We start from the raw sequence: 26,840 nt of genomic DNA, 5'->3' as shown, positions 1-26,840 counted from the left end.
TCGATTTTTTCCTGAACTAATTTCCGATTTGTGCCATTTGGGCTCCTGTTCAACCGTTTCATCTTTCTCAATTTTCCTCATTCGTCCACACAGGCTATAATCCACTCCTTAATCTTCAGGTTACACTGCTATAAGGCAGTTTAGTAAACTTTTAACTAGTTTGAACGGATGGAAGGGATTTTTCTGGAGGTTTTCAATCAGGGCATAATAACAATTTAAAAAACAACTTTATTTGCTAGTCTAACTATGCTTTCCCTTTACAAATCACTGTCCTCTGCATTATTTTCTCATGCATTATTTTCTCTCCTTGTATTTCAGATATCGCTGGGTGTGTTTATCTTCATTGTTCCTGCGCTGCGATTTAAGCAAATCTTTCGAATTCATTTTGTTTCTGGTCTGACTCGGGTGCATTTGCGATTGCAACCACTGGCTCACGGGAGCAAATTCACTGGTGCAAAATCTTAGAATCTGTTTTCATGCATCTGCGTGGCAATGCCACGTTGCAGCAGACTATCTATTGTACTTTTCAGAGCATTTATCTTTCTACATCATATAGAAAGACAGAGCAAGGGGGCAGGTACAGTGGTACCTTGGGTTAAATATGTTTCAGGTTACATACGCTTCAGGTTACAGACTCCGCTAACCCAGAAATAGTGCTTCAGGTTAAGAACTTTGCTTCAGGAATGAGAACAGAAATCGTGCTCCAGTGGCGCGGCGGCAGCAGGAGGCCCCATTAGCTAAAATGGTGCTTCAGGTTAAGAACAGTTTCAGGTTAAGAACGGACCTCCAGAATGAATTAAGTACTTAACCCGAGGTACCACTGTATTCCTGCCTGTCTCCAGAGTCTCTGACACTTCACCAGACAAAGGCAGAGTCAGGCCCAGAACAGCAAGAGCAAAACCAGCTGCTTTGGAAAGCAAAGTTCCTTTCCTACTGCTTTGCTAGCTAGCAGCCTCAGGTAAGTGACAGAACGCAGGCAATTAAGGTTAAGGCAGCTGCTCCAGCAAGCAGCCCTGTCTTTTTCTCCCCTGCAGAAGTGCTGCCGTGGATAGCTCCTCGTGGTTGCACAATCAAGAGAGCGACAAAGTACAGGGAGAATGAATGAGCAAGCAAGTCACACAAATCAATTAGCTCTGGCTGAGGAGAAGGAGGATTATACAGTATTTTTCCGTGTATAACATGCCCCCGTACAAGACTACCTATATTTTGCAGGACTCAAATTTAAGAAAATGGGGAGGGGGGAGATGGCCCAGAGTTGTTGAGCTTTGAACTTTTTGGGGGGATGATTGCCCAGAGTTTTTGGGATGATGATAATAATAATAATAATAATAATAATAATAATAATAATAATTTATTATTTGTACCCCGCACATCTGGCTGGGTTTCCCCAGCCACTCTGGGCAGCGTCCAACAAAGACCAAAAATACACTAAAATGTCACACATTAAAAACTTCCCTGAACAGGGCTGCCTTCAGATGTCTTCTGAATGTCATGTAGTTTATCTCTTTGACATCTGATGGGAGGGCGTTCCACAGGGTGGGTGCCACTACCAAGAAGACCCTCTGCCTGGTTCCCTGTAACTTTGCTTCTTGCAATGAGGGAACTGCCAGAAGGCCCTCGGAGCTGGACCTCAGCGGGCACTGATGGGAGTTGGGGTTCAGCAGCATCATTAGGTCACCTAGGAAATTTTCAAGGTGGGCATGAAGGCGATGGTCAATGTGTTTGTTCTCCGCAACCATCAACAAAGAGATACACTACTTTAATGATGGAGATTCTACTTGGTCCATAAGAATTATCGCCCAATGATAGACCCATCTTTCATGATGTGGTCATCAGCAAGTGTTACGGGTCAGGCCCAAGGGTGCCCATCTCATCCAGCACCCTGTTCGCCCAGTGGTTAACCAGAGGCGGGTGGCGCTGTGGTCTAAACCACTGAGCCTCTTGGGCTTGCCGATCGGAAGGTTGACGGTTCGAATCCCCGCAACGGAGTGAGCTCCTGTTGCTCTTTCCCAGCTCCTGCCAACCTAGCAGTTCGAAAGCACACCAGTGCAAGTAGATAAATAAGTACCGCTCTGGCGGGAAGGTAAACGGAATTTCCATGCGCTCTGGTTTCCGCCACAGTGTTCCGTTGTGCCAGAAGCAGTTTAGTCCTGCAGGCCACATGACCCAGAAAGCTGTCTGTGGACAAACGCCGGCTCCCTCGGCCTGAAAGCAAGATGAGCACCACAACCCCATAGTCGCCTTTGACTGGACTTAACCATCCATCCGGGGGTCCTTTACCTTTTTTAATAAAACACAACCAGATGCCCATTATTGGAAGCTCACAAGCAGGATCTGAGCACAACAGCCCTCTCTCCTCCTGTGGTTTCCAGCACAGGTGAGGCGACCAGAACTGCAGACAGTATTCCAAATGTGGTTGCACTACAGATTTGTATCCCTGCGTTAGGATTCTGGCACCGTTATTCACAGTTCCTTTTATAATGATCCCTAGCACCGAACTTGCCTTGTTCAGAGCTGCTCCCAGTGGGTTGACATGTTCATCAAGATATCTCCAAGGTCTCATTCCTGGTCCATCACCGCCAGTTCAGAACCCATTTGCATATATGCAAAATTAAGGTTCCCGCCCCCTATCACTTTACATTTGTCTACACTGAATTGCATTCGCCGTTTTACTGCCCATCCACTTAGTTTGAAAAGAGGTCCTTTTGGAGATCTTCGCCACCTCCTTTTCTTTCAGCAACTCCAAACGATGTGGCTCTTGCACATTCCTGCAGACGAGGTCCCCTGCTCTCCATCGTTAAACATGGTCTCTTCCATCCATGGTCCAGCACAGCGGCGGAGGATCTGCTGGGGCCAAACAAGCAGGGATTTCCCCTCCGACTTCATGCCAGAGTTTCCTAGGAAATGGGGCTGTTTACTGCTAATTCTGGAATTTATTGGCTAGATCTGCCTTCCCAAAAGGCAGCCAGGATTGCAGTTTCTGGGCCAGCCAGCTGGACACACACGCCAAACAAATGTCCTTAATGGTGCTTTTGTGCCAAAATGCATTCAGGGCCGAGGGTGGCTGTTTTGTTTTATTTTTATGTTGTGAGTAAACGCTGGCTGCACGCTCCTTCCCTAAAAGAGCTAATGTGGGAAGCAGGCCCTTTTTCACAGTGAGAGGGTATCCCTCCCGGGCAAAAGCCAGAACATCTTGAACTTCTTTCACACATCTCGATTTCTCCCAGCAGGGAGGCCACATCTATGTTAGCGTTTAAGAGAGAAGGGGAGAATGAAATCTGTCAGCATTTACAAGCTCTGTTTTCCCACGAGGAAAACCTCCCAATACAAACAGTGGAACACAATCTGGAACGCCGCAGTTAAGAGTGTCGGAATAGGACCTGGGAGAACAGGGTTTAAATCCCCAATCAGCCCCATGACGCTCACTGGGGAGGCCTTGGAGACCAGCCCTTGCCTCTCAGCCTAGCCTACCTTAAAGGGTTGTTGTGAGCATATAAGAAGAAGAAGAGTTTGGACTTGATATCCCGCTTTATCACTACCTGAAGGAGTCTCAAAGCGGCTAGCAATCTCCTTTCCGTTCCTCCCCCACAACAAACACTCTGTGAGGTGAGTGGGGCTGAGAGATGTGTGACTAGCCCAAGGTCACCCAGCAGCTGCATGTGGAGGAGCGGGGAAGCGAACCCGGTTCACCAGATTACGAGTCCACCACTCTTAACCACTACACCGTGTACACTACTTTGAGCTTCTTGGAAAGAAAGGTGGTATATAAATATAATAATTGATTATTTCATTCTTATTCTTATTTAACACCTTTGGGATGTAAGAAAGCATCATTTTCCATTCCACCCTGTATAAGTCGCAGGCCGCACTGTTTCCATTCCATTGCAGCTGGTATTCCACCAAAACGTACATTATTTGTCTCGCCGTCCACTGTGGCCAAATTATGTAAGTTACATAATTTACAGAATGAACTAGGTAAATTATGTTGTCAATAAGTCATATTCCACGGCATTCATTTCAGTGCAGAGGAACTGCAATGCAAAGGGGGTGAGGACATAATCAAATACGTTGAATTACTTTTTAACTTCTTTTTTTAAAAAGCTTTTCGTGTTTCATCTCTGTGGTTCTAATTTGTGTAAGCCACTTTGAGTCCCAGTCTGGGGAGAAACAGGATATAAATAACAACAACAACAACAACAGAGAACCACCATTTGCATAATTGATTGCATTATGGATATGGAACAAATAAGCGAACACCCGCAAATTCAGCTCCTGTTTTCATCAAAAATGAATGACACCTAGTGCTGAATTTCAACAGTACAGTGGTACCTCAGGTTACGAACGCTTCAAGTTACAAACTCCGCTAACCCGGAAGTAGTACTTCAAGTTGAGAACTTTGCCCCAGGATGAGAACGGAAATCGCACGCCGCCAGCACGGTGGCAGCGGGAGGCCCCATTAGCGAAAGTGCGCCTCAGGTTAAGAACGGTTTTGAGTTACGAACAGACCTCCGGGATGAATTAAGTTCATAACCTGAGGGGCCACTGTAATCTCACAGAACACAGGTCCTGCCTTCCCTGCGGGAGAGCAGCAATGCGGTGCACCTTTGTGTAAGAAGGAAAAACCCCAAGTACAGTGGTGCCTCACAAGACGAAAAGAATCCGTTCTGTGATTCTCTTCGTCTAGCGGTTTTTTCGTCTTGCAAAGCAAGCCCATTGACGGATTAGCGGATTAACGGCTTTTAGCGGCTTATCGGCTTATCGGATCAGCTGATAAGCGGCTTAGCGGCTTAGAAAAAGGGAGGGGAGGGGAAAAAACCCGCAGGAACTCGCAAGACATTGTCGTCTTGCGAAGCAAGCCCATAGGAGATTCGTTTTGCAAAGCACCTCCAAAACGGAAAACTCTTTCGTCTAGCGAGTTTTCCGTCTTGCGAGGCATTCGTCTTGCGGGGCACCACTGTAAATCAGACCTACTCCCAGTTCTGTTGGAGGGGAGGTAGTGTTGGCGCTCTGCCAAAGACACTCTACTCTGCACATGTTCAAAGAACTTCAAACACAACCCCTTCAAGGAGTTTCATGGGGGAGATTGCCAAGAAGCAGGTGAAAGCCGTGCCAAGAAGCAGTGTTGCCAGGGTGAAACCCATGGCCCAGGACTAGGAAGAGCGTCTGGGTTTGCAGATACAATCATAGAATCATAGAGTTGGAAGAGACCACAAGGGCCATCGAGTCCAACCCCCTGCCAAGATGGGACACACGAAAGCAGCTAGGTGTGCCCAATGTCATATGCGTGGGCGAGAATGTGCAGAACCTCTCAAGATGTTGCTGTGGTGCATGCCGTTCCCAGTGAGTGAGCAATCATTCGATAGCAAGCAGCAGCACAGAGGAGGGCTGGTCGATCCTGCGTCAGTCCGTGGCTTCCGCAAAAGCGCTTAAAGGGCAGGGCTTACGTCAAACGAAAGCTTTGCTGGGTTAATAGTTTCAGCTGCTTCGGGGTGGATCAGATGTAAGCCGCAGTGGTGAACGAGCCCTAAAAACCGTGACCTTAAGAAATGTACAGAAAAATCCCCTTTCTGCCCTGGCAGTCGCCATCAGCACAGGAGCAGATTAGAAAGAGGCAGCGTCCGCTTGAGATGCTCTGGTTATCTCCCGCTTGGACTACTGCAATGCGCTCTATGTGGGGCTACTTTTGAAGGTGACCCGGAAACTACAACTAATCCAGAATGCGGCAGCTAGACTGGTGACTGGGAGCAGCCACCAAGACCATATAACACTGGTCCTGAAAGTCCTACGTTGGCTCCCGGTACGTTTCCGAGCACAATTCAAAGTGTTGGTGCTGACCTTCAAAGCTCTAAATGGCCTCAGTCCAGTATACCTGAAGGAGCGTCTCCACCCCCATCGTTCTACCCAGACACTGAGGTCCAGCGCCGAGGGCCTTCCTAGCAGTTCCCTCCCTGCAAGATGTGAGATTACAGGGAACCAGACAGAGGGCCTTCTCGGTAGCGGCACCCACCCTGTGGAAAGCCCTCCCACCAGATGTCAAGGAAACAAACAACTATCTGACTTTTAGAAGACGTCTGAAGGCAGCCCTGTTTAGGGAAGTTTTTAATGTTTGGTGATTTATTGTATTTTTAATATTTTGTTGGAAGCTGCCCAAAGTGGCTGGGGATATAAATTATTATTATTATTATTATTATTATTATTATTATTATTATTGAGAGGAGAGATAGCACAAAATCTTCCTCTGGGGGCATCTCCATGACCCAACACAGGCCAGGAGGGTTTGCAAATGCAAGATCTTCTGTTGGCGAGGGAGACCTGGAGAGGCACATAGCTAGTTGCAGGTGCTTTCCTGAAAAGCTGGGTGCATGAAAAATGCAGAAGAAGACATTCACATTTGGATTCCAGATGCTGTATCTGCCGCGTCTGTGTTCCACTTGGTTTACAGGGCAAGGTTTGGAGGAGGTTCATTATATTATTTAAGGAAGTGAACTCGACATGAATGCACCATTAGAAAACAGCTGTCACAGAGAGCTGTCACACTTAGCAATTACGGGGAACATCTACCATGCCCTGTCAAATGGTGCTGGGTGCATGTACCATGACCGTCTTGTGGCATGCTCTCTGCACTTTGCACAATGCAAATGCATGGCAATTTGTGGCGTCGAAAACCGGTTCTCAGCTAGGGATATGCAAAGCCCCTTGAGACATTCTGAGGGTGTTTCAGCTTCCCTTTGTATGCTTTGCTAAAGAAGACACACCCAAAAACATGACTTAGAATTTTGCAGCGATTTGCCGTGTCAGCTCCACTGTCTACTAAACAGCCCTTAAGTTGCTAACACATCCAGGACCTGGGTTGCAAGGAGGCAGCAGTTTCTGTCCCGTCCTTTTTAATTTGAAATCGGCGCTCTTTCCATCGTTATGCATAAATAAAAAAATTCCTTCCAGTAGCACCTTAAAGACCAACTAAGTTAGTTCTTGGTATGAGCTTTCGTGTGCATGCACACTTCTTCAGATACACTGAAACAGAAGTTGCCAGATCCTTCTATATAGTGAGAAGGTGGGGAGGGGTATTACTCAGAAGGGTGGTGGGAATGGGTGATTGGCAGATAGCTGAGATGAGCCTGTTGATGACTCTTAACAACTGCAATAGGTCTTACTATTGATCGTTATGCAGTTCTGCTTCTGCAAAAATGTCCGTTATTCGTCTTGCTATTTTGCTATTGAAAAAGATTTCAATACAGTCATACCTCGGGTTACAGATGCTTCAGGTTGCGTTTTTTCAGGTTACGGACTGCCAAAACCCAGAAGTACCAGAACAGGTTATTTCCAGGTCGCGCATGCGCCGAAGCGCTAAATCACACTTTGTACATGCGCAGAAGTGCCGAATCGCAACCCGCGACTGTGCAGACGCGCCGCTGCGGGTTGTGAATGTGCATCCCGCATAGATCACATTCGCAGCCCGAGCGTCCACTGTAATTGCAATTGATGTCAATGCGTTTCAGTGGAATGGAAATGTCAGAAACAATGCACAACACAACGTAATTATTGATGGAGTAATCGTGGACTAAAAAAAACCCAGTGACCATATCTTCTTGCGTGATTTCCATTTCTGACCTCAAGACGAACGTAAAAACCGAGGCAACGTCCGCTCCCATTTCAGGTTCCAACCGAATTCTCCAACACTCAAATACGCTTTGTAGGTGAATGCATTGCAATTCAGAGCAAGCCCCCCGACTCCACAGACAATAAATCCCAGGGCATTTCAACCGCTTGAGTCACTCACAGAGCACTGTGTTTCTGCGTGGAACTGCGAATGACGAGATCGCTTGTGCCAGGAGGACAAAGAGGTGATACACGAGCCCATGAGCTTGGCAGGCATTTCTGAGTCTTCCAGCTCACCCCAGCCTGTGACTCATCCTGCGCACATGTAGGCTTCATATACACCGAGTATTTAAAGTACATTATGGGACTTCACCCAAAGAAACCTGGGAGCTGGCGTCTGTGAAGGAATTGTAGTTCTGCGAGTGGCAAACTACATGTCCCTAGATTCTAGAGGGCGGGTGCTTTAAATGCACGCCAGGCACGTGGAGCTTTAGTCAGTACCAGGAAGGAAGAGTCTGTCAGAAAATGGCCCCAAGGATCCCTGGGAACCGTAGTTTGTTGAGGGTGCTGGGAATTGTAGCTTTATGAAGCATGAAGTCCAGCTCCCAGGACTCTTTGGGGGAAATTATGTTATAAAAATATGCATTAAAGGCATGGTTTGTACGCCGCTGACGTGGGTGGCGCTGTGGGTTAAACCACAGAGCCTAGGGCTTGCTGATCAGAAGGTCAGCAGTTCGAATCCCCGTGACGGGGTGAGCTCCCATTGCTCGGTCCCTGCTCCTGCCAACCTAGCAGTTCGAAAACATGTCAAAGTGCAAGTAGATAATAGGTACCGCTCCGTCGGGAAGGTAAAAGACGTTTCCGTGCGCTGCTCTGGTTCACCAGAAGCGGCTTAGTCATGGTGGCCACATGACCCGGAAGCTGTACGCCAGCTCCCTCGGCCAATAAAGCGAGATGAGCGCCACAACCCCAGAGTTGGTCACGACTGGACCTAATGGTCAGGGGTCCCTTTACCTTTGTACGCCGCCAGTAAAGTAACAAAAGGCTGAAGCGAGTTCAAGAGTTGGCAAGCTAGGATTAATGGGTGGGCTGGTAGGCAATTGACCCCCTGCTTCTTAATGACAGGCTGTGGTCAATCTGTGCAGGGGGAGAAGGCACTCTGTCCATGCTTTAAGGCACTCTCTTCCTGTGTTTACTATTCTATTATCGGGTACCAAGGAAGGGCTTTCCACAGCTACAGGACTGTCTTCACAAGGAAGCTCCCTGGCTTCCCATTTTGGAGGAGATGCAAAACTTTCTTTTCATAAGGTGCTTTTTAACAAACTGACTTCTTCTGCTGCAACGGTCTCGTTCTGCCAATATCTTCTTAATGATTGTAGAAAATACCAAGGGTTAAGTGTCAAATGTTGCCTGTGTACTATATGTGTGTGTTGTCCTTCTGCCTGCCCTGTTATATTTTGAGTAACTCCAATGAGTTCAAAAGGCAGTAAAATCCAAACCTAGCGGGTTGCCTGAAGAATCCAGATATGGGATTTTGTGTTTCCCTAGGAATAGACTGGGACGCAGGTGGCACTGTGGGTTAAACCACAGAGGCTAGGACTTGCCGATCAGAAGGTCGGCGGTTTGAATCCCCGCAACGGGGTGAGGTCCCGTTGCTTGGTCCCTGCTCCTGCCCACCTAGCAGTTCAAAAGCACTTCAAGTTCAATTAGATAAATAGGTACCACTCTGGCAAGAAGGTAAACGGCGTTTTCGTGCACTGCTCTGGTTCGCCAGAAGCGGCTTAGCCATGCTGGCCACATGACCCGTTAACTGTGGCTCCCTCGGCCAATAAAGCGAGATAAACACCGCAACCCCAGAGTCGGTCACGACTGGACCTAATGGTCAGGGGTCCCTTTACCTTTACCTAGGAATAGACTGGATTTTCACCTTGTCTTAGAAAAATTGATGTTATAAGTTCCCCCCAATTTTATTTTGGCTTTAAAGGTAAGAGATTTTTTGATTTAAAAGTATTTCTGGACGGCTTAATATTCTTGTAATTTCTAAGCGGTGCACAAACCCACAGTATTTAAAAAGCAAAACAGGGATAAATACAGAAATCCAGCCAGGACGTCTAGTTTCTCCACATCACACACCTCTATCATAAACCTGCTCACTTGCCTTCTCTCTAAATTAAAAAAAAAAGCCTCAAACTTTGCTGCTTGTCCATGCAGGGAAGCCCCTTCGATAGTTTTGTTTGCCTTTTCCTGCTGCCTCCAGTCCCCTTGGAAAGACTCAAGGCCCGAACAAGCTGTTCTTGGAAGAACTCAGAGCAGACACTCCGCGTTGGAGCCCCCACAGCTATTTTCCCACCGTTGCACGGCAAAATTGTGGACTCGGCTCCGAAGCCGAAGGCCCCGGTTTATCAGGAAGCCCTTTCCACACGCCCTGACCCCAGGGCACATCCCCAGGGCTGGAGCCACCTCCTGGGTGCTGGAACCGCAGGGGACGGGTCCCATTCAACTGTCGGGGGAATGCTGCAGAACGGGATCTGCGGAGTCAATCAGCAGCAACAAGAATCTCTTGGCTCCAGCCTTGCCTTCCATACCCATCCTTGGTTTCCTTCTCTGTTGCAGCACTTAACAACTACCGGAGCCCCTCTTCCATACTTTCACAGGTCATTAGCCTAGCAGAACATCACGTCTCCAGCCAAATTTTATTACGCCGTGTGCCCCAGCAGCCACTACCGTCTGCTAGTACACAGAGCTTTTTGGCATAGCAGGTGGGCAAAGATGCTTCCAGTTCTATCGCAACTATTCTGCATGTGTGTTTGTATTGGAGAGCTTTGACCGCAAAAGGGTTTCAGATACGATGTGGGGTTCAATGTTCTTCAATATGCTGTGTGCATTTATTCTTCTTTGGCGATCACTCCTAGCTGGGTAAAAGCCTCAGCACCTAGGGCTTGCCGATCAAAAGGTCGGCGGTTCGAATCCGTGCGGCAGGGTGCGCTCCCGTTGCTCGGTCCCAGCGCCTGCCAACCTAGCAGTTCGAAAGCACCCCCGGGTGCAAGTAGATAAATAGGGACTGCTTACTGGCGGGAAGGTAAACAGCGTTTCCGTGTGCTGCGCTGGCTCGCCAGATGCGGCTTTGTCACGCTGGCCACGTGACCCAGAAGTGTCTCCGGACAGCGCTGGCCCCCGGCCTCTTGAGTGAGATGGGCGCACAACCCTAGAGTCTGTCAAGACTGGCCCGTACAGGCAGGGGTACCTTTATCTTTACCTTACCTAGCTGAGTAAGATTGTCTTCCATGAAAATGGTCTTAACGATGAGTCCGATGACTGTGGAGGCCAATTCTGGACCCACACATCCTTCCACAGTGGGGACATTGGTTTCCAGGCGGGAGTTGATCACGGTGTGGATTTGTCAAGTGTGCCTTCCTCTTAACACGTTTCTTCCTTGCATTCTGAGTTCGAGTATCTTCAAAGCCCATGACACCTTTGGTAAAGGCTGTTCTCCAACTGGAGCGCTCGCAAGCCAGTGTTTCTCAGTTGTCTGTGTTTATACAACATTTTTTTTAGATTTTCCTTGAGAGAGTCTTTAAACCTCTTTTGGTGACCACCAGCATTACGCTTTCCATTTTTAAGTTCGGAATAGAGTAGTTGCTTTGGAAGACGATAATCAGGCATCCACACAACATGATTACCAGTGTCAAAGCTGTCTGTATATTCCTTATCTAGCTGTGCAACTGCATCTCGCCCCAGAAGAGAACTTTGCTTTCCCCCAATTTCCAGAGAGGTAGCTCTGCTGGTCTACAGCTGCCAAACCAGTCAAGAGTCTTGAGGCATCTTAAAAGGCACAATAAATTTATTACGGCAAACGTTTCTGTTGACCGGAGTCCACTTTCTCAGAAGCGCAACCTCGTTCACAAATGTTTATAGTGTGGCTCTGTCCATTTTCGTTTCTCATTTTCCAAACACAGGTTCTGTTTGCCTCATTTCAGCGTCGCTTTCTGAATGTTTTATTTAAAATCCTCCCAGAGATTCCTCAGTGCTTTAGCATCCATTAATCCTAACACGCATATTTTTCTTTGCAGTTTTGCCCAACGTGCAGATTTTGCAAGTGATTTCCCCTAATACAGTGCATCTTCCTATGTTTTTCTCACTAATATATGCGTTCTTAAGCACACATTCCCATAATATGCACATTTTTTATGGTTACAGAAGTGCAGATTTTGAAGAAGAGTTGCATTTTGTTTCACATACCGCTTCAGGACACGTGGATTAATTAGATTTGCATCCAAATGCAAACAAGGCCTAATTCCCTTTTCTATCCCTAGTCATAATACCATTCATTCCTCTTTAGAAGTGACAAAATACCTTTCTGCTTTCAGTATTATGAACCAAGCTAACAAAATCAAAAGGCCCTTATATTTCAGTTGTAAGATAAAAATAAATTGCTTACATAGCCCACTAAAAGCTTTGCAAGCTTGAACTTTGTATTCTTCGGGCAGCAGAGTTCAGACCGAAGAAGAAAACAGAAGTAGAGACGGATGTGCGGGCATCTGCATGCATCCAGATTCTGCATTCTTCTATTTGTAAAAGATAAACCAAATCTTTGCAGGGCATTAGAAATAGGAACTGGTCCAAAGATATGTTATCTGTTAGGATCTGATCCACAAAACAGGGCCAGAATAATTACTAATATTCAGTTCTTTTTGTACAATCCCCATTGCATCACAGGGACACGGGTGGCGCTGTGGGTTAAACCACAGAGCCTAGGACCTGCCAATCGGAAGATTGGCGGTTCGAATCCCTGTGACGGGGCGAGCTCCTGTTGCTCGGTCCCTGCTCCTGCCAACCTAGCAGTTCGAAAGTACATCAAAGTGCAAGTAGATAAAGAGATACCGCTCCAGCGGGAAGGTAAATGGTGTTTCCATGCGCTGCTCTGGTTCACCTGAAGCGGCTTAATCATGCTGGCCACATGACCCGGAAGCTGTACGCCGGCTCCCTCGGCCAATAAAGCGAGATGAGCTCCGCAACCCCAGAGTCGGCCACGACTGGACCTAATGGTCAGGGGTCCCTTTACCCTTTACCTTTACCTCAGTTGGGAAATGGTGGGGTTAAGCTTTTGGTGGGAACAGATGAAGCAGCTGATTGAAAAGCGAGTTCCTCCTCGGGCCAGATGCTCTCAAGGAAATGTACACACCTGTAATAACCCAGGTTTGCCAAATGATTTGGGGAAACGGCAGGGTTGCCAAAATGTGCTGCTGCAGCACCAAACTTCTACTTTCCGGGGTGCAAAGAATGAAAGGAGCAGCGGAAGTGCCCCAGCTCAAGTGGGTTATATAAAGCTTCCTTCGTCCAAGGCAGAATACGTCAACAGATGCTCGGAAAGCGGCTCTCACTGGAGGAGAAAAACGTAAATCTCATCCAAAGCCGTATTGCCAATTCTCCCATGCAAGAGCTGAATTTAAAGCTTCACCATCCAGGGTCTCCTTGTCAACATCTCCTTTCTCTTTCCCTCCATGCTATTTCGCTATGACTCAAACCGAGGGAATGCATTCCTGCTATTGCCGGAGGCATCCTTCGCTAGATAAGGAGGGTAGTTATTTTTAAAACGGAGGGACAATAAGAGGCTCCGAGTCCAAGATTTCCTGCTCTTAAACATAAAGTGCAGAGGCACTGCGCATATTCAGAAGCAGCAAAAAGGATGCTTGAAAATAGCCTTAATTGCAGCTCGAAGCCACAGCAAGAGCACTCTCCTGTTGAGCACCACAACCAGAGGGGGAAAACAGAGTCATGCCCCAGTTACTGAAACACACACAAACATTGGTTTCGTTTTTTCAGAACGAAAAGCATGGCACTATTTTTTTGTTCAAATTACTTCTCTCTCTCTCTCTCTCAAGCACTCACACACAAATATTGGAAAATGGGAGGGATTTCACTTTACCCGATATTGTCACGAACATCGTGTCACGGAGTGCTGGGACCCACGGCGCATGACGGTTGCAACTGGCGACCAGAGCGTGTGCCCCAAACAGCGAGAGGCAGCCTAACTTGCCAAGCCATCTTCTGTGCCGAAAGATGGACCCGAGAAGCCGAGAACCTCAGCCGATGCCCACAAAGCAGATCCGCCACTCATGTGCAACTCAGAGCCGTGTGCGAGCTCTGCTGAATTCTACTTCCGAACATTGAAAACAAGAATTGTCAGAGCCTGGGATGTGGTTTCGAGAAACCTTCAGACTTCAGAACGTCGCCTTTTATCTCGCTGTCACAGCCTTAACAGCTGCTGACAGGTCGGAAGCAGCATGCAGAACGCAGCGAACACTTGGTACATGCCAGCCTCAAACGACACTGAATCAAGAAGGGGGGGGGGGTGTTAGAAAGCATTTTTTTAAAAGGGGGTGGGAGAGAATCAGAAGGTTTTGCTTCCCCAACTCGTTGAAAGAACAGCACTGTAGGTTCTCAATTCCTCTCATTCCACACGACATATTTCATGTTAAGAAAGTGTATCAGAACTGTGCATGCATTGCCGAAAACAATTTAGGTCTGGAGACCAGGATGGTTGCCTCCACAAACAACACGCTGAAGTCCTGCTCTGCTGATGCACACCGATGACATTTATGACTTAAGATCTGGTACCAACTGTTTTTAAATGAAATAAGCCTTTGTAACGTAATTGTTAGGGATGCGGGTAGCACTGTGGGTTAAACCACAGAGCCTAGGACTTGCCAAATCAGAAGGTCGGCGGTTCGAATCCCCGCAACGGGGTGAGCTCCCGTTGCTCGTGCCAACCTAGCAGTTCAAAAGCACGTCAAAGTGCAAGTAGATAAATAGGTACTGCTCCAGCGGGAAGGTAAACGGCGTTTCCGTGTGCTGCTCTGGTTTCGCCAGAGGTGGGTTAGTCATGCTGGCCACATGACCCAGAAGCTGTACGCCAGCTCCCTTGGCCAGTAAAGTGAAATGAGCGCCACAACCCCAGAGTCGGCCATGACTGGACCTAATGGTCACGGGTCCCTTTACCTTTACCGTAACTGTTGCCAGCCAACCCAAATGGGAATGAATATTGTGCCGTTTCTATGCTTTGCTCGCACCCGGCACCCAATATTGAAGGGCACAATGCAAAAGAACCAGGTCTGGCCTGATCCAGCGGACTTGGATTGAGACCCCGATTTCGCCTCCTTCGTTCTTTATTGCAGGGGTGGCTCACCTCTGAGCATCCCTACATGGCTGGACTACAACTCCCATCATCCTTGGCTACTAGCCCATGCAAGCTGGGGGTGATGGGAGTTGGAGTCCAGCAACATCCAGAGAGCCACGTTAGTCACACACACACACACACACACACACACACACACACACACATTACGAGCTTTAGCTCAGTCCTACACTGCTTTGTCAGCTTCTACCATGGCTTCTACTATGAACAGGGCTGGCCTACAACTTCTTTAACGAGCTGGGCCTTTTCTGTGGTGGCCCCCCGGTTGTGGAACGCTCCACCCAGAGAGGCTCGCCTGGTACCACCATTGCACGTCCTTAGGTTCCAGGCAAAAACATTCCTCTTTCCCCAGGAATATTAAATAATCTATAGCCCGTGAAAGTGTGCATGACTATTTTATCATTATTATGCTTTCTCTCAGTATGCCTTTTATTATGTTTTTATCACTGAAGTTCTGCAATGTGTTTTTAATGTTGTACACCACCCTGGGATCTTTTGATAAAGGGCAATATATAAACTGAATAAATATAAATAAACAACAGCACAAGACTGCCAGCAAATCACACGGATCCTTAGACTACATAATATATTCAGATCGTGTTCTGCTAGAGGCAAGAGCGCAGAGTGCTTGTGGTTCCGAGGAGTGAATGATGGCAGCGATCGCTTGAGCACCATCAACTGTTTTAAGTGAGGAACTATTTAAATGCACTCCAAACTGCTTGACACTCCGGAATCAAAAGCTCCCATGAATGCAGAACAATCCCATTTCTGTGCAAGTTCACCCTAAAGCTGAAACTTCCAGAAATAAAAAATTTAAACCCTGTGGTTTCGTTTAAGTCTCACCACGACAAAACTGGTCTATACAGGATTGTTCCATCAAAGCTCTTATGGGCCAAGCATGTTTTTCCCCTATGGAAGATGAATGCAAGCTATTGAACGTGGAACTGATTTCATGCTAATTCAGAAATGGGAAGAGCGGCAGCAGAAGACTCTTCGGGACTGGGGGGTATTGGTTGTTCTCGTTGATTATGTTCCATGCATTTTTGTGGTTTTACACTGTAAACCGCCCTGTGATCTTCTGGTGAAGGCTGGAATATAGATATTATTATCTTTAAAAAAAGAAGTGCTAGAACTCGCCGTGAACACCTCTCCTGATCTCTTAGAATGGCAATGGCACCCACCGGAGAGGTGCTGTAACTAAGGGGCTTCACCGATCAAAACCAAGGCTGGGATTGTTGAGAGAAGGCAACAGAAAGCAGAGACTGCAACTAGCATGAAACGAGTGTGCTGTGTCTGCCCTGCCAAGGCTCACAAAATGCATTCCTGGTAAACAGACACATTTCGTAGAATATTAGAATCATAGTTTCGTAGAGCTGGAAAGGACTCCAACCTGACCTAAATTTGTACTATGACTCAGTCTGCTTAGATTGGTTGAAAGAGTGGATAACATTACAAGATGGAGACCTACTGGATTTGGAAGGGTTTAACAACCGTTATGGGTGGCATGCGTATTTAGGATATGAAAAGGTGAAAGTCCACAGGGGATTTCTTAATCACATCATAAGGACACCAATATATAGAGTATGGGTAAAATACAAGGAATTACTGGAACCTAAGACACCCTGGAGGGACGTGGGTGGCGCTGTGGGTTAAACCACAGAGCCTAGGACTTGCCAATCAGAAGGTCGGTGGTTCGAATCCCCGCGACGGGGTGAGCTCCCGTTGCTCGGTCCCTACTCCTGCCAACCTAGCAGTTCGAAAGCACATCAAAGTGCAAGTAGATAAATAGGTACTGCTACGGCGGGAAGGTAAACGGCGTTTCCATGCGCTGCTCTGATTCGCCAGAAGCGGCTTAGTCATGCTAGCCACATGACCCGGAAGCTGTACGCCGGCTCCCTCTGCCAGTAAAGAGAGATGAGAGCCGCAACCCCAGAGTCGGCCACGACTGGACCTAATGGTCAGGGGTCCCTTTTACCTATGGGTGGCATGCTTATTTAAGATATGAAAAGGTGAAAGTCCACAGGGGATTTCTTAATCACATAGTAAGGAAACCAATATATAGAGTATGGGTAAAGTACAAGAATTACTGGAACCTAAGACACCCTGGTTGTGCTGGTCCCGGGGGTAAGGTACCGTGAGTGTAGCAGAGTCCACACGAAGCGGGGCGAGGTCCGATGCAGAGAGACGGGCGGGGAACAGGAACGCTGGAACAGAAGGCTGAGCAGGTAACAGGAACACCGGATGGTCGGGAACAGGAGGCCGAGCAGGGAACAGGAGTACTGGATAGTCAGGAACAGGAAGCCGAGCAGGGAACAGGAGTACCGGTTAGTCAGGAACAGGAGGCCGAGCAAGGATCAGGATCACAGGAAGGTCCGAAGCCAACAACGACGTTGCTCCCGCAACCTGGGGCCGGGATGAGTGGGCTTTTATCCTCTTCTAAGGTCAGGGGCGGTCCCGACCCCCAGGAGCCCCGCCTACTCTGGCCTTAAGGCGAGCACTCCTCCTGGGGGCAACTAGTTCCCTTCGCCTCTCTGCCCTAAGCCTCTGCAGATCAGGAGAGGCCGAAGGGTTACTGGGCCCTGGAGGAGGCTCACCTGTGGCCACTGAGTCATCAGGCCCCTCTGGGGCCAGGAGGGCTTCACCTGGGCCCAGCTCCTGCTGCACTGCCACAGGTGCAGGCTCTTCAGCCTCTAGGCCTTGCCCCAGTTCAGCCGGCCCTGGAGGCGGGGACTCCTGTGCAGGCTGGGATTCCTCTGTTTCATCCTCCGAATCGGAATCCCAGGCCATCACACCATCCCCCCTCCCAGGCCCCCCCCTCAACCGAGGGTCCGGACCCGGCTTGCCGGGGTACGTCGCATGGAACTCTCGGAGGCAGGCAGGTGCGTGGACGTTGGCTGCTGGTTCCCAGGAACGGTCCTCCGGTCCGTACCCCTTCCAGTCAATGAGATACTGTAGCTTTCCCCTGCGGTATCGGGAGTCCAGGATGCGTTCCACCTCGTACTCAGGCTCTCCCCGAACCAACACTGGCTGCGGTTGGGGACGGTTCGGGTGGAACTCGTCGGGTGGGGCCACAGGACTCAAAAGGGACCTGTGGAAGACCGGGTGAACCTTCAGGGTTGCGGGTAACCGGAGACGGAATGCCACAGGAGAGACTTGGTCCACGATAGGGAACGGGCCGGTGAAGCGGGCGTCCAACTTCCGCGAAGGTCGAGAGGGGTGGAGATGGCGAGTGGAGAGCCAAACCAGGTCACCGACGCGAAGTTCCGGCCCCACCTGGCGGTGGCGGTCGGCCTGGGCTTTGTACGCTTCCTTGGCCTGGTGCAGTTGCTCCACCAAAAGCTGTTGCTGGGACTGGAGCTCCTGAAGCCACTCCGTCACTGCCGGGACCGCGGATGCCGGCAGCACCTCTGGAAACAGCCGTGGATGATAACCATAGCTGGCCTGGAACGGGGTCTGCTGGGTGGACGCATTCACCGCGTTGTTATAGGCAAACTCCGCCAATGCCAGGTGGTCGACCCAGTCATCCTGCTGGTAGCTGCAGTAACACCGGAGGTACTGCTCTAGCACCGCGTTCGCCCGTTCCGTCTGGCCATCGGTCTGTGGGTGGTAGGCTGACGAGAGGCAGACCTCTGTCCCGAGGGTCTGGTGTAATGCTCGCCAGAACCGGGATGTGAACTGAACGCCCCGGTCGGACACCACGCGCTCAGGTAGTCCATGCAGGCGGAAGACATGCTGAAGGTACAGCTGCGCAGTTTCCTTGGCTGTGGGTACAGATGGACAGGGAGCGCAGTGTACCATCTTGGTGAAATGGTCGGAGAAAACCAGAAGGCAGGTACAGCCACGAGACGAGGGTAATTCCACTATAAAGTCCAACGAAACCGTGTGCCAAGGGCGCGGTGGAACTGGCAATGGCTGAAGTAGGCCGGGGGGTCGCCCGGTAGGACCCTTGGCGCGACGGCAGACATCACAACCAGCAACGTAGCGAGCCACGTCAGCCTTCAGGCGGGGCCACCAAAACTCCCGACTGACCAAATGGGTGGTCCGATACCGTCCAAAGTGCCCCGCTGCTGGGGCATCATGGGCCATCCGGAGAACCTCCAGCCGTAGTGGCCCTGGCGGGACGTACAGACGACCGTGGTGCAGCAGCAGGCCCTGATGCAGGACCAGCCCCGGATATTGTGGACTGGACCCTTCAGCCAGCTCCCGGAGACGATCCTGGGCCCAAGCGTCGACCCGCTGTTGTTCCCGCACCCGAACCTGCAGTGGCTGCGCCTCCTGGGTGGCCAGGAATGCAGCCGGAGGTAGAATCGTGGTGGGTTCTGCTTGCTGTACCGTGTCTGCGTTGTCTTCAGGTTTCCGGGACAGAGCATCCGCCTTCTGATTCTGAGAGCTAGGGATGTAGCGGATCCGAAACTGGAACCGGGAAAAGAACAACGCCCACCGGATCTGTCTTTGGTTCAGCTTGCGGGTGGTCTGGAGGTACTCCAGGTTCCGGTGGTCGGTTCTCACCTCCACCGGATGTCGTGCCCCCTCAAGATGGTGGCGCCAGACCTCAAAGGCTACCTTGATGGCCAGTAGTTCCCGCTCCCACACAGTATAGTTACGCTCCGCTGGGAGGAGCTGGCGGGAATAGAAGGCGCAGGGTAAAAGTGGCGCTTCCGGTCCGTGCTGCTGAGACAAGACGGCACCGAGAGCCGTACTGGAGGCGTCAGTCTCTACCACAAAGGGTCGAGAAGGATCCGGATGTTGCAAGATTGGCGCTCTCTGGAAACAGGCCTTCAACCCTTGAAACGCCTCCTCCGCCTCCTTGTCCCAGGAAAACGGCGTCTTGGGGCGCAGTAGTCGGGTCAACGGGGTGGTGCGGTGAGCATAGTCCGCAATGAAGGTTCGGTAATAGTTGGCGAACCCCAGGAAACGCTGTAGGTCCTTGCGGTTCCGAGGTGCCGCCCATTCTCGAACCGCTGCCACCTTCCCAGGATCCATCTGCACCCCACCTGGTGAGAGTCGGTGACCCAGGAAGTCCACTGATCGCTGATGAAACTCGCACTTGCTGAGCTTTGCATACAGACGATGCTCGCGCAAGCGCTGCAGCACGGTCCGGACATGGCCTTCGTGGCACGCCGGGTCACGGGAGTAAACCAGAATGTCATCCAAGTACACCACCACATACTTGTCTAGCAAGTCCTGGAACACGTGGTTGATGTACCGTTGGAACACAGCAGGCGCGTTGCACAAACCAAAGGGCATAACCAGGTATTCGAACTGTCCGTACCGGGTCCCAAATGCGGTCTTCCACTCATCCCCGGCGCGGATCCGAATCAAATTGTAGGCACCCCGGAGGTCTAGCTTGGTGAACACCTGCGCCCCTTGCACCCGCTCCAGTAACTCCGAAATAAGGGGCAAAGGGTACCGGTCCGGGATGGTGATTTTGTTCAGGGCCCGGTAATCATGGCAAAGGCGGAGCTCCCCACATTTCTTTTTAACAAAGAGCACTGGCGCAGCAGTGGGCGAGGTAGAAGGCCTAATGAACCCACGCTCCAGGTTCTTGCGCAAGAAGTCCTGTAAAGCCTCGCGCTCTGGCTCGGTTAACGAGTATAAGCGACTCACCGGTAGAGGCGCTCCGGGCTGGAGGTCTATGCCACAGTCAAAGGACCGATGCGGCGGCAGCTGGTCTGCCCCCCGTTCCTCAAACACGTCGTGATAGTCCCGGTATTCAGCGGGGAGTGTTGCAGCAACCTCCTCAGTGGGCGCAGCTGCTAGCATCTCAGTCTCAGCCGGAGAACTGGGGTCTGGGAAGTATACAGTCCGTTTGACCCAGTCAATCCGCACATTGTGAGCCTCCAGCCAGTCCATCCCAAGCACCAGGGGGAACCGGGGCATGGAGGCAATATCCAGAGTTCGCATCTCACGGTGCTGCTGGAGGCACAGGACCAGGGGCTGGGTCTCCTGAGTGACGGCACCCGAACGCAGGGGCCGTCCGTCGATTGCCTCCACCTGCACCGGTTCTGGCTTGTTCCGCAGTGGCACCCGATGCTGGGCAGCAAAAGCAGCGTCCATATAAGAGCGGGTTGCGCCCGAATCCACCAGCGCATGGGTAAGAATCCATGGCCCTCCTGGAGGGTATAGATGTACCGGAACCATAAGGTGTTGTAATTCAATTGGTGCGGCCCCATTCTGTGCTGTTTGGGACCCCCGGTAGCCAGGGCCATCAGCTACTGGGGTTTGGTGGTTTCCCTGCGGCTGGCGTTTCTCAGGACAGAACCTTGCATAGTGTCCGCTTCCGCCACAATAGAGACAAAGATTCCCCTCCCGACGCCGCGACTTCTCTGCGGGGGAGAGGCGTGTCCGCACTGCCCCAAGCTGCATAGGTTCCTCCAATGACTTAGCTGGACCCGTGGGGCTGCTGGTCGACACTGGGGCCAAGAACTGGAGGTGCCGGCGGTCCCGAGCCTGACGCCGGTCCTCTAGCCGATCGTCAATCTGTAGACTCCATTGGATAAGGGTGTCTAGCGTGGTGGGGCGTTCCATCGTGGCCAGCTGGTCCAGTATCTCATCTGAAAGCCCCTCGAGATACTGGTCCCGGAGAGCCGAGTCGTTCCAGGTCAAGTCCTGTGCCAGCAGCCGGAATTCTGTGGTGTATGCGGCCACCGTGGACTTGCCCTGTCTCAACCGCCGAATCGCCCGGTTGGCTTGACTCCCTTTCTGGGGGTTGCCGAACGCGGCCTCCAAACGATTGCAAAACCCCGTATAGTCTGCCAGCAAGGTGGAGTCTTGCCTGAGTAGCGGCAACGCCCACTTGGCCGCCTGGTCCTTTAACAAACTAATCAAAAAGTGCACCTTGGTGCGGTCGTCAGGAAAGTTCCGGGCTCGCCCCTGAATATATAGCTTGGCCTGGGCCAGGAACATAGGAAAGCTGGCCGGGGCTCCATCAAATTTCTCAGGCAAAGCCACTGGGTACTTGCCAGGAGTCGGGGCGTCGGCCCCAGGAGCCGGTAGGGCTTCTAAGCGTTGCTGGAGTGCCACGACCGCGTCACTGAGCTGCTGCACGGTGTGAGTTAAGGCCTGGTTCTCCTGGGCCAAAGTCACCAGTGCAGCCGCCTGGTCCTCCATGGCCTCTGGCTCTTCCCGAACGCACCCCTACGAAGGGGGAGTGCGGGTGAGGCGGGAGCAAACTGTGCTGGTCCCGGGGGTAAGGTACCGTGAGTGTAGCAGAGTCCACACGAAGCGGGGCGAGGTCCGATGCAGAGAGACGGGCGGGGAACAGGAACGCTGGAACAGAAGGCTGAGCAGGTAACAGGAACACCGGATGGTCGGGAACAGGAGGCCGAGCAGGGAACAGGAGTACTGGATAGTCAGGAACAGGAAGCCGAGCAGGGAACAGGAGTACCGGTTAGTCAGGAACAGGAGGCCGAGCAAGGATCAGGATCACAGGAAGGTCCGAAGCCAACAACGACGTTGCTCCCGCAACCTGGGGCCGGGCTGACTGGGCTTTTATCCTCTTCTAAGGTCAGGGGCGGTCCCGACCCCCAGGAGCCCCGCCTACTCTGGCCTTAAGGCGAGCACTCCTCCTGGGGGCAACTAGTTCCCTTCGCCTCTCTGCCCTAAGCCTCTGCAGATCAGGAGAGGCCGAAGGGTTACTGGGCCCTGGAGGAGGCTCACCTGTGGCCACTGAGTCATCAGGCCCCTCTGGGGCCAGGAGGGCTTCACCTGGGCCCAGCTCCTGCTGCACTGCCACAGGTGCAGGCTCTTCAGCCTCTAGGCCTTGCCCCAGTTCAGCCGGCCCTGGAGGCGGGGACTCCTGTGCAGGCTGGGATTCCTCTGTTTCATCCTCCGAATCGGAATCCCAGGCCATCACACTGGTGGATTTCACCTTCAGAAGCGATAATGCTAAAAAAGAAAAACATGGAACAAAATTGGGCTATATATAAGGATTTACTAAAGGAAAAAGGACTCCAGGTGTCCTCTAGTCCAACCCCCTGCAATGCAGGGATCTCAGCTAGATCATCCATGAGAGATGGCCATCCAACCTCTGCTTAGAAACCTCCAACGAAGGAGAGTCTACCATTTCCCAAGGGAGTCTGTTCCACTATCCAGCAGCTTCTACCGTCAGAAAGTTCTTCCTGATGCTTATTATTATTATTTGTTGAGTTTATATACCGCCCCATACCCTGAGGTCTCAGGGCAGTTCACAGAAAAGATGGCAACATATATAAACAGAATAAAAACAACAACCTAATAACACACACAGCCCAGAAAAGAGCCACATTTTAAAAGGGCATCAGAGGTCAAACTGATCAACCAAAGGCCTGGTTAAAAAGGAACGTTTTTGCCTGGCGCCTAAGGTGTATAATGAAGGTGCCAGGCGAACTTCCTCCCTGGGGAGAGCATTCCACAGACAGGGAGCCACTGCAGAGAAGGCCCTGTTCTCGTCTTGCCACCCTCCTGACCTCTTGAGGAGGAGGCACTCAAAAAAGGGCCTCAGAAGATGATCCTAGGGTCTGGGTAGGTTCATATGGAAAGAGGCGGTCCTTGAGGTATTGCGGTCCTGAGTTGTTTAGTCCTTCCTTGTAAGGTAAAGGTAAAGGGACCCCTGACCATTAGGTCCAGTCATGACCGATTCTGGGGTTGCGGCGCTCATCTCGCTTTATTGGCCAAGGGAGCTGGCATACAGCTTCCGGGTCATGTAGCCAGCATGACTAAACCACTTCTGGCGAACCAGAGCAGCGCACGGAAACGCCATTTACCTTTCCGCCAGAGTGGTACCTATTTATGTACTTGCATTTTGACATGCTTTCGAACTGCTAGGTTGGCAGGAGCTGGGACCAAGCAATGGGAGCTCACCCCGTTGCGGGGATTTGAACCGCTGACCTTCTGATCGGCAAGTCCTAGGCTCTATGGTTTAACCCACAGCGCCACCCGCGTCCCTTCCTTGTACCTTGAAGCTATTGGTTTGAGTCCTACCCCCCAGAGCAGGAGTAAAAAAAAAGGCTGTTCCCTCTTCCATGTGACAGCCCCTGAGATACTTGAACATGGCTCTCAGTCTCCTCTTTTTCAGGCTAAACAAATCCACTCCTTCAACTGTTCCTCATCAGGCTTTGTTCCCAGACCCTTAATCATCTTGGTTGCCCTCCTCTGCACACCTTCCAGCTTGTCAGCATCCTTTTGCAGCTGCAGCTCTTGGAGCGTGTCCTCGAAGACACTCAGCGCATCACGATAACCATCAAATGCACATGCATTAGAACACACTTCGAAACACGATACCTAGAGGCAGCTGTGCAAGACCTTGGCACGACTGTGCTCAGAGATCATCGAAACAAGGTGTGGCTGACTTCTAGCAGAAGAGAACGCCCTGGACTGCAATGACAAACTTGCTGCCCCCATTTATTAAAATGGGTGTCTTTTGAATAGTATCGTCAGGTGCTTATGGGACGAGTTCTTGCAACAGTCATTAGCAAACCTGAAAGTGGTTACTATGCGCCGACGCTATTTAGTCTTCCTTGTGCCTCACCCCATCCTGAAGACTTGGGCAAGGAAGTTAATGCCCTACTGATGTCTGGGGAGCGGCGGGAGGAAATAACCCCACATGTTTAGGGGTCAAAGTAGATTTGAGGCTAGTTGCTCAAATGGAATTAATATGCACATTCCTAATTTAATGTAACTGGTACCCAAGAGCCCTGAACAATCTTGGCACCACAACAGGCAGCGAGTATTTAAAATGAAATTTTAAAAATCTCTCCCTCCTTGCCATGATCCCAACAAAAATAGCCTAAAGGAAGACGCCATTTTTCATTGCATATTTTTAGGCGCCAGGAAAAAGCATTTCTCTTCAACCAGCCGTTCGGCGTCTATGGCCTTTTAAATGTGCGGGGGTGTGCGTGTTATTGGTGTGTTTTGCTTTCATTTCATTCTGTATTTTTGTGTTTTCGTTTTGCACTTTTTATCTGATCTTCAGATGAAGCATGGTATACAAATTCAGCAAAGAAGTAAATAAAATGTTTGCATTTCAAGGTAGAGAACGAAACTTCTTCATCTCAGGATTGTCGTTTCGAATCCCGTGTTGGGCAGAAGATTCCTGTGTTACAGAGGTGAGATCAATTTAACGTCTGAAGATTAAACGGCGCCAAGCTATTTCGGCAGCGGGGGGGGGGCAGAAATCACTGACCTGCCTTAACACGAAACAAATTGATGCGAATTACAATTAAAATAAAGAGCACTTCGCTAAATGGGGCAGTAGCTGGAGGGTGGGATTGAAGTTGCTAGGAGATAACAATTATACACTTCGACGCTGCTCACAAAATCCAGCACACAAGGACAACGAAGTGAATAGTGATTTATTAAGTGGAAGCGCAAGACAGTGTGCATTTATTGAGGAAATCATCTCTCCCCTTTCTTCTGTCTCTCCAAAGCAGATCGTGAGTTCCTGGGATTTTTTGGTTTTTTCCCCCCTCCTAATCCTGCTGTATTTGTTGTCACAATGTTGACAAGAACATTTTGGAAACTCCCAAGGCTGTAGAACCTTAGATGACTCCGAAAGATATCCAAGCGTAGAACGTACTTGGTCCTTCAGCCTGGAGGGCAAATGTGGACCCCCAAACCTATCTCTCTCTCTCTCTTTCTCTCTGGCCCTGGGACCACCCCCAGGCTGCCCCCCCCTTCCCAGACACACCCTTCGCTGGCCTTTTTTTACACACCCCTTGAATGTTTTTTTCCAGAATGGGGTGTGTCAAACTCTGATAATGTCTCTTGCTGGCCTGGGCATAGAATGGAGAGGGGTGTGTTAGTCAAAACCAGCCTCCTCTTGTACAAAGGTAAGCATTGCATTCCTTGGTCCACCCCCTTTTGTCTCTGACCTCACCCACCCCTGGCATAGCATCACAGAACTGGAAGGGACCCCGAGGGTCATCCAATCCAACCCCCAGCCATTCAGGAATCTAAGCGCGTGGTTCTCCCATCCAATCTGAAACCGGACCGGACTGTCACGGTCTGGTCTACGGGCGATCGAAGTCCCAGCTGAGGATGTCGGGACCGGGGACAAGATGGCGGGGTGGGAGCAGGAACGAGAGTCCAGAAGCCAGAGGTTCGAGGGTCAGGAAGCAGGGAGTCACAAAGTCAAGGGTCTGAGGGTCAAGAAGCAAGGAGTCACGAAGTCAAGGATCCAAGGGTTGAGAAGCAAAGAGTCAAGAAATCGAGGTCTGAGGGTCGAGAAGCAAGGAGTCACAAAGTCAAGGGTCCGAGGGTTGAGAAGCAAGGAGTCAAGAAGTCGAGGTCTGAGGGTCAGAAGCAAGGAGTCACGGAGTCAAGGGTTCGAGGGCCAAGAAACAAGAAGCCAAACACAGCAAGGCAGGAAACGTGTTGCTGTGATAAAGAGCCGAAGGGAAATGCTGACATTATATCCCTTCCCGGCTCTTGCCACCAGGTGCAGCGAGTTACTAATCGGCTTCACCTGTGCAGCCACGCCTTGCCTCTCCAGAAGAAACTTAGGAAGGCCCCTGTCCTGCAAAGCCCTACTGGTCACAGAGCCTGGCTCCTGCACGCACTCCTGACACGGACCCTGCTTAACTTTGAAAATGTGCCTGCAGTTTTAATGCTGTGCCACTAGAAGGGTGGCTTCTTCAAAAGCTTGCCCGCCATTTTGTGATTCATTTATTTACTTGCCCTAGTATGCCGAAATATCCACAAGTATTAATTTTGTTAGGCCTGTAATGATCCAAGGTATGTACCAATAAAGCCCATTCGCGCGCGCCCCCCGCCAAAAAAAGAAGTCCTTAATGAGGCATTTCTCTCTTCCCAGAGGTGTTTATCACTAGTTATATTGCTCATTAATGTCTACATTCGCCTTCTCTGTAGTCGCGCAAATAACAGCCGCAGTCTCTCATCCTTTAGTTAACAGCCAGAAAAGTAGGAGACGCAAATCCATTAAAGCCCTGTTCTCTTCCTACTTGTCATCTTTATGAACTCCAGGGGAATGATGTGTAGATTTAATGAGATCCTGGTATTTTAAGCAGAGATTGGATGCTTTTGCTGATATTCTTGCATTGCAAGGGGG

At 50.3% G+C, this 26,840-nt stretch overlaps 1 protein-coding gene across 3 annotated transcripts in view; it reads right to left on the bottom strand.

Moving 5' to 3' along the window:
- The window catches only part of SLC4A11 (solute carrier family 4 member 11), a 252,074-nt gene that overhangs the window by 186,794 nt on the left and 38,440 nt on the right, over positions 1–26,840 (bottom strand). Inside the window, exon 1 of one of the 3 annotated variants that reach the window (XM_083458675.1) lies at positions 13,526–13,851. The exons of the other annotated variants lie outside the window; for them this stretch is intronic. Coding sequence (XP_083314801.1) covers positions 13,526–13,544 — 19 coding nt within the window. The 5' untranslated portion in view covers positions 13,545–13,851. Of the gene's footprint in view, positions 1–13,525; positions 13,852–26,840 lie in introns of those variants that run through there. 3 annotated transcript variants of the gene reach the window in all.

This window comes from Podarcis liolepis, assembly GCF_965112155.1.
Source record: "Podarcis liolepis genome assembly, chromosome: 9".
In the NCBI taxonomy this organism is placed as follows: Eukaryota; Metazoa; Chordata; class Lepidosauria; order Squamata; family Lacertidae; genus Podarcis; species Podarcis liolepis.
The sequence above is the reverse complement of the archived record's forward strand: the minus strand, read 5'-3'. Positions and strand labels throughout refer to the sequence as shown.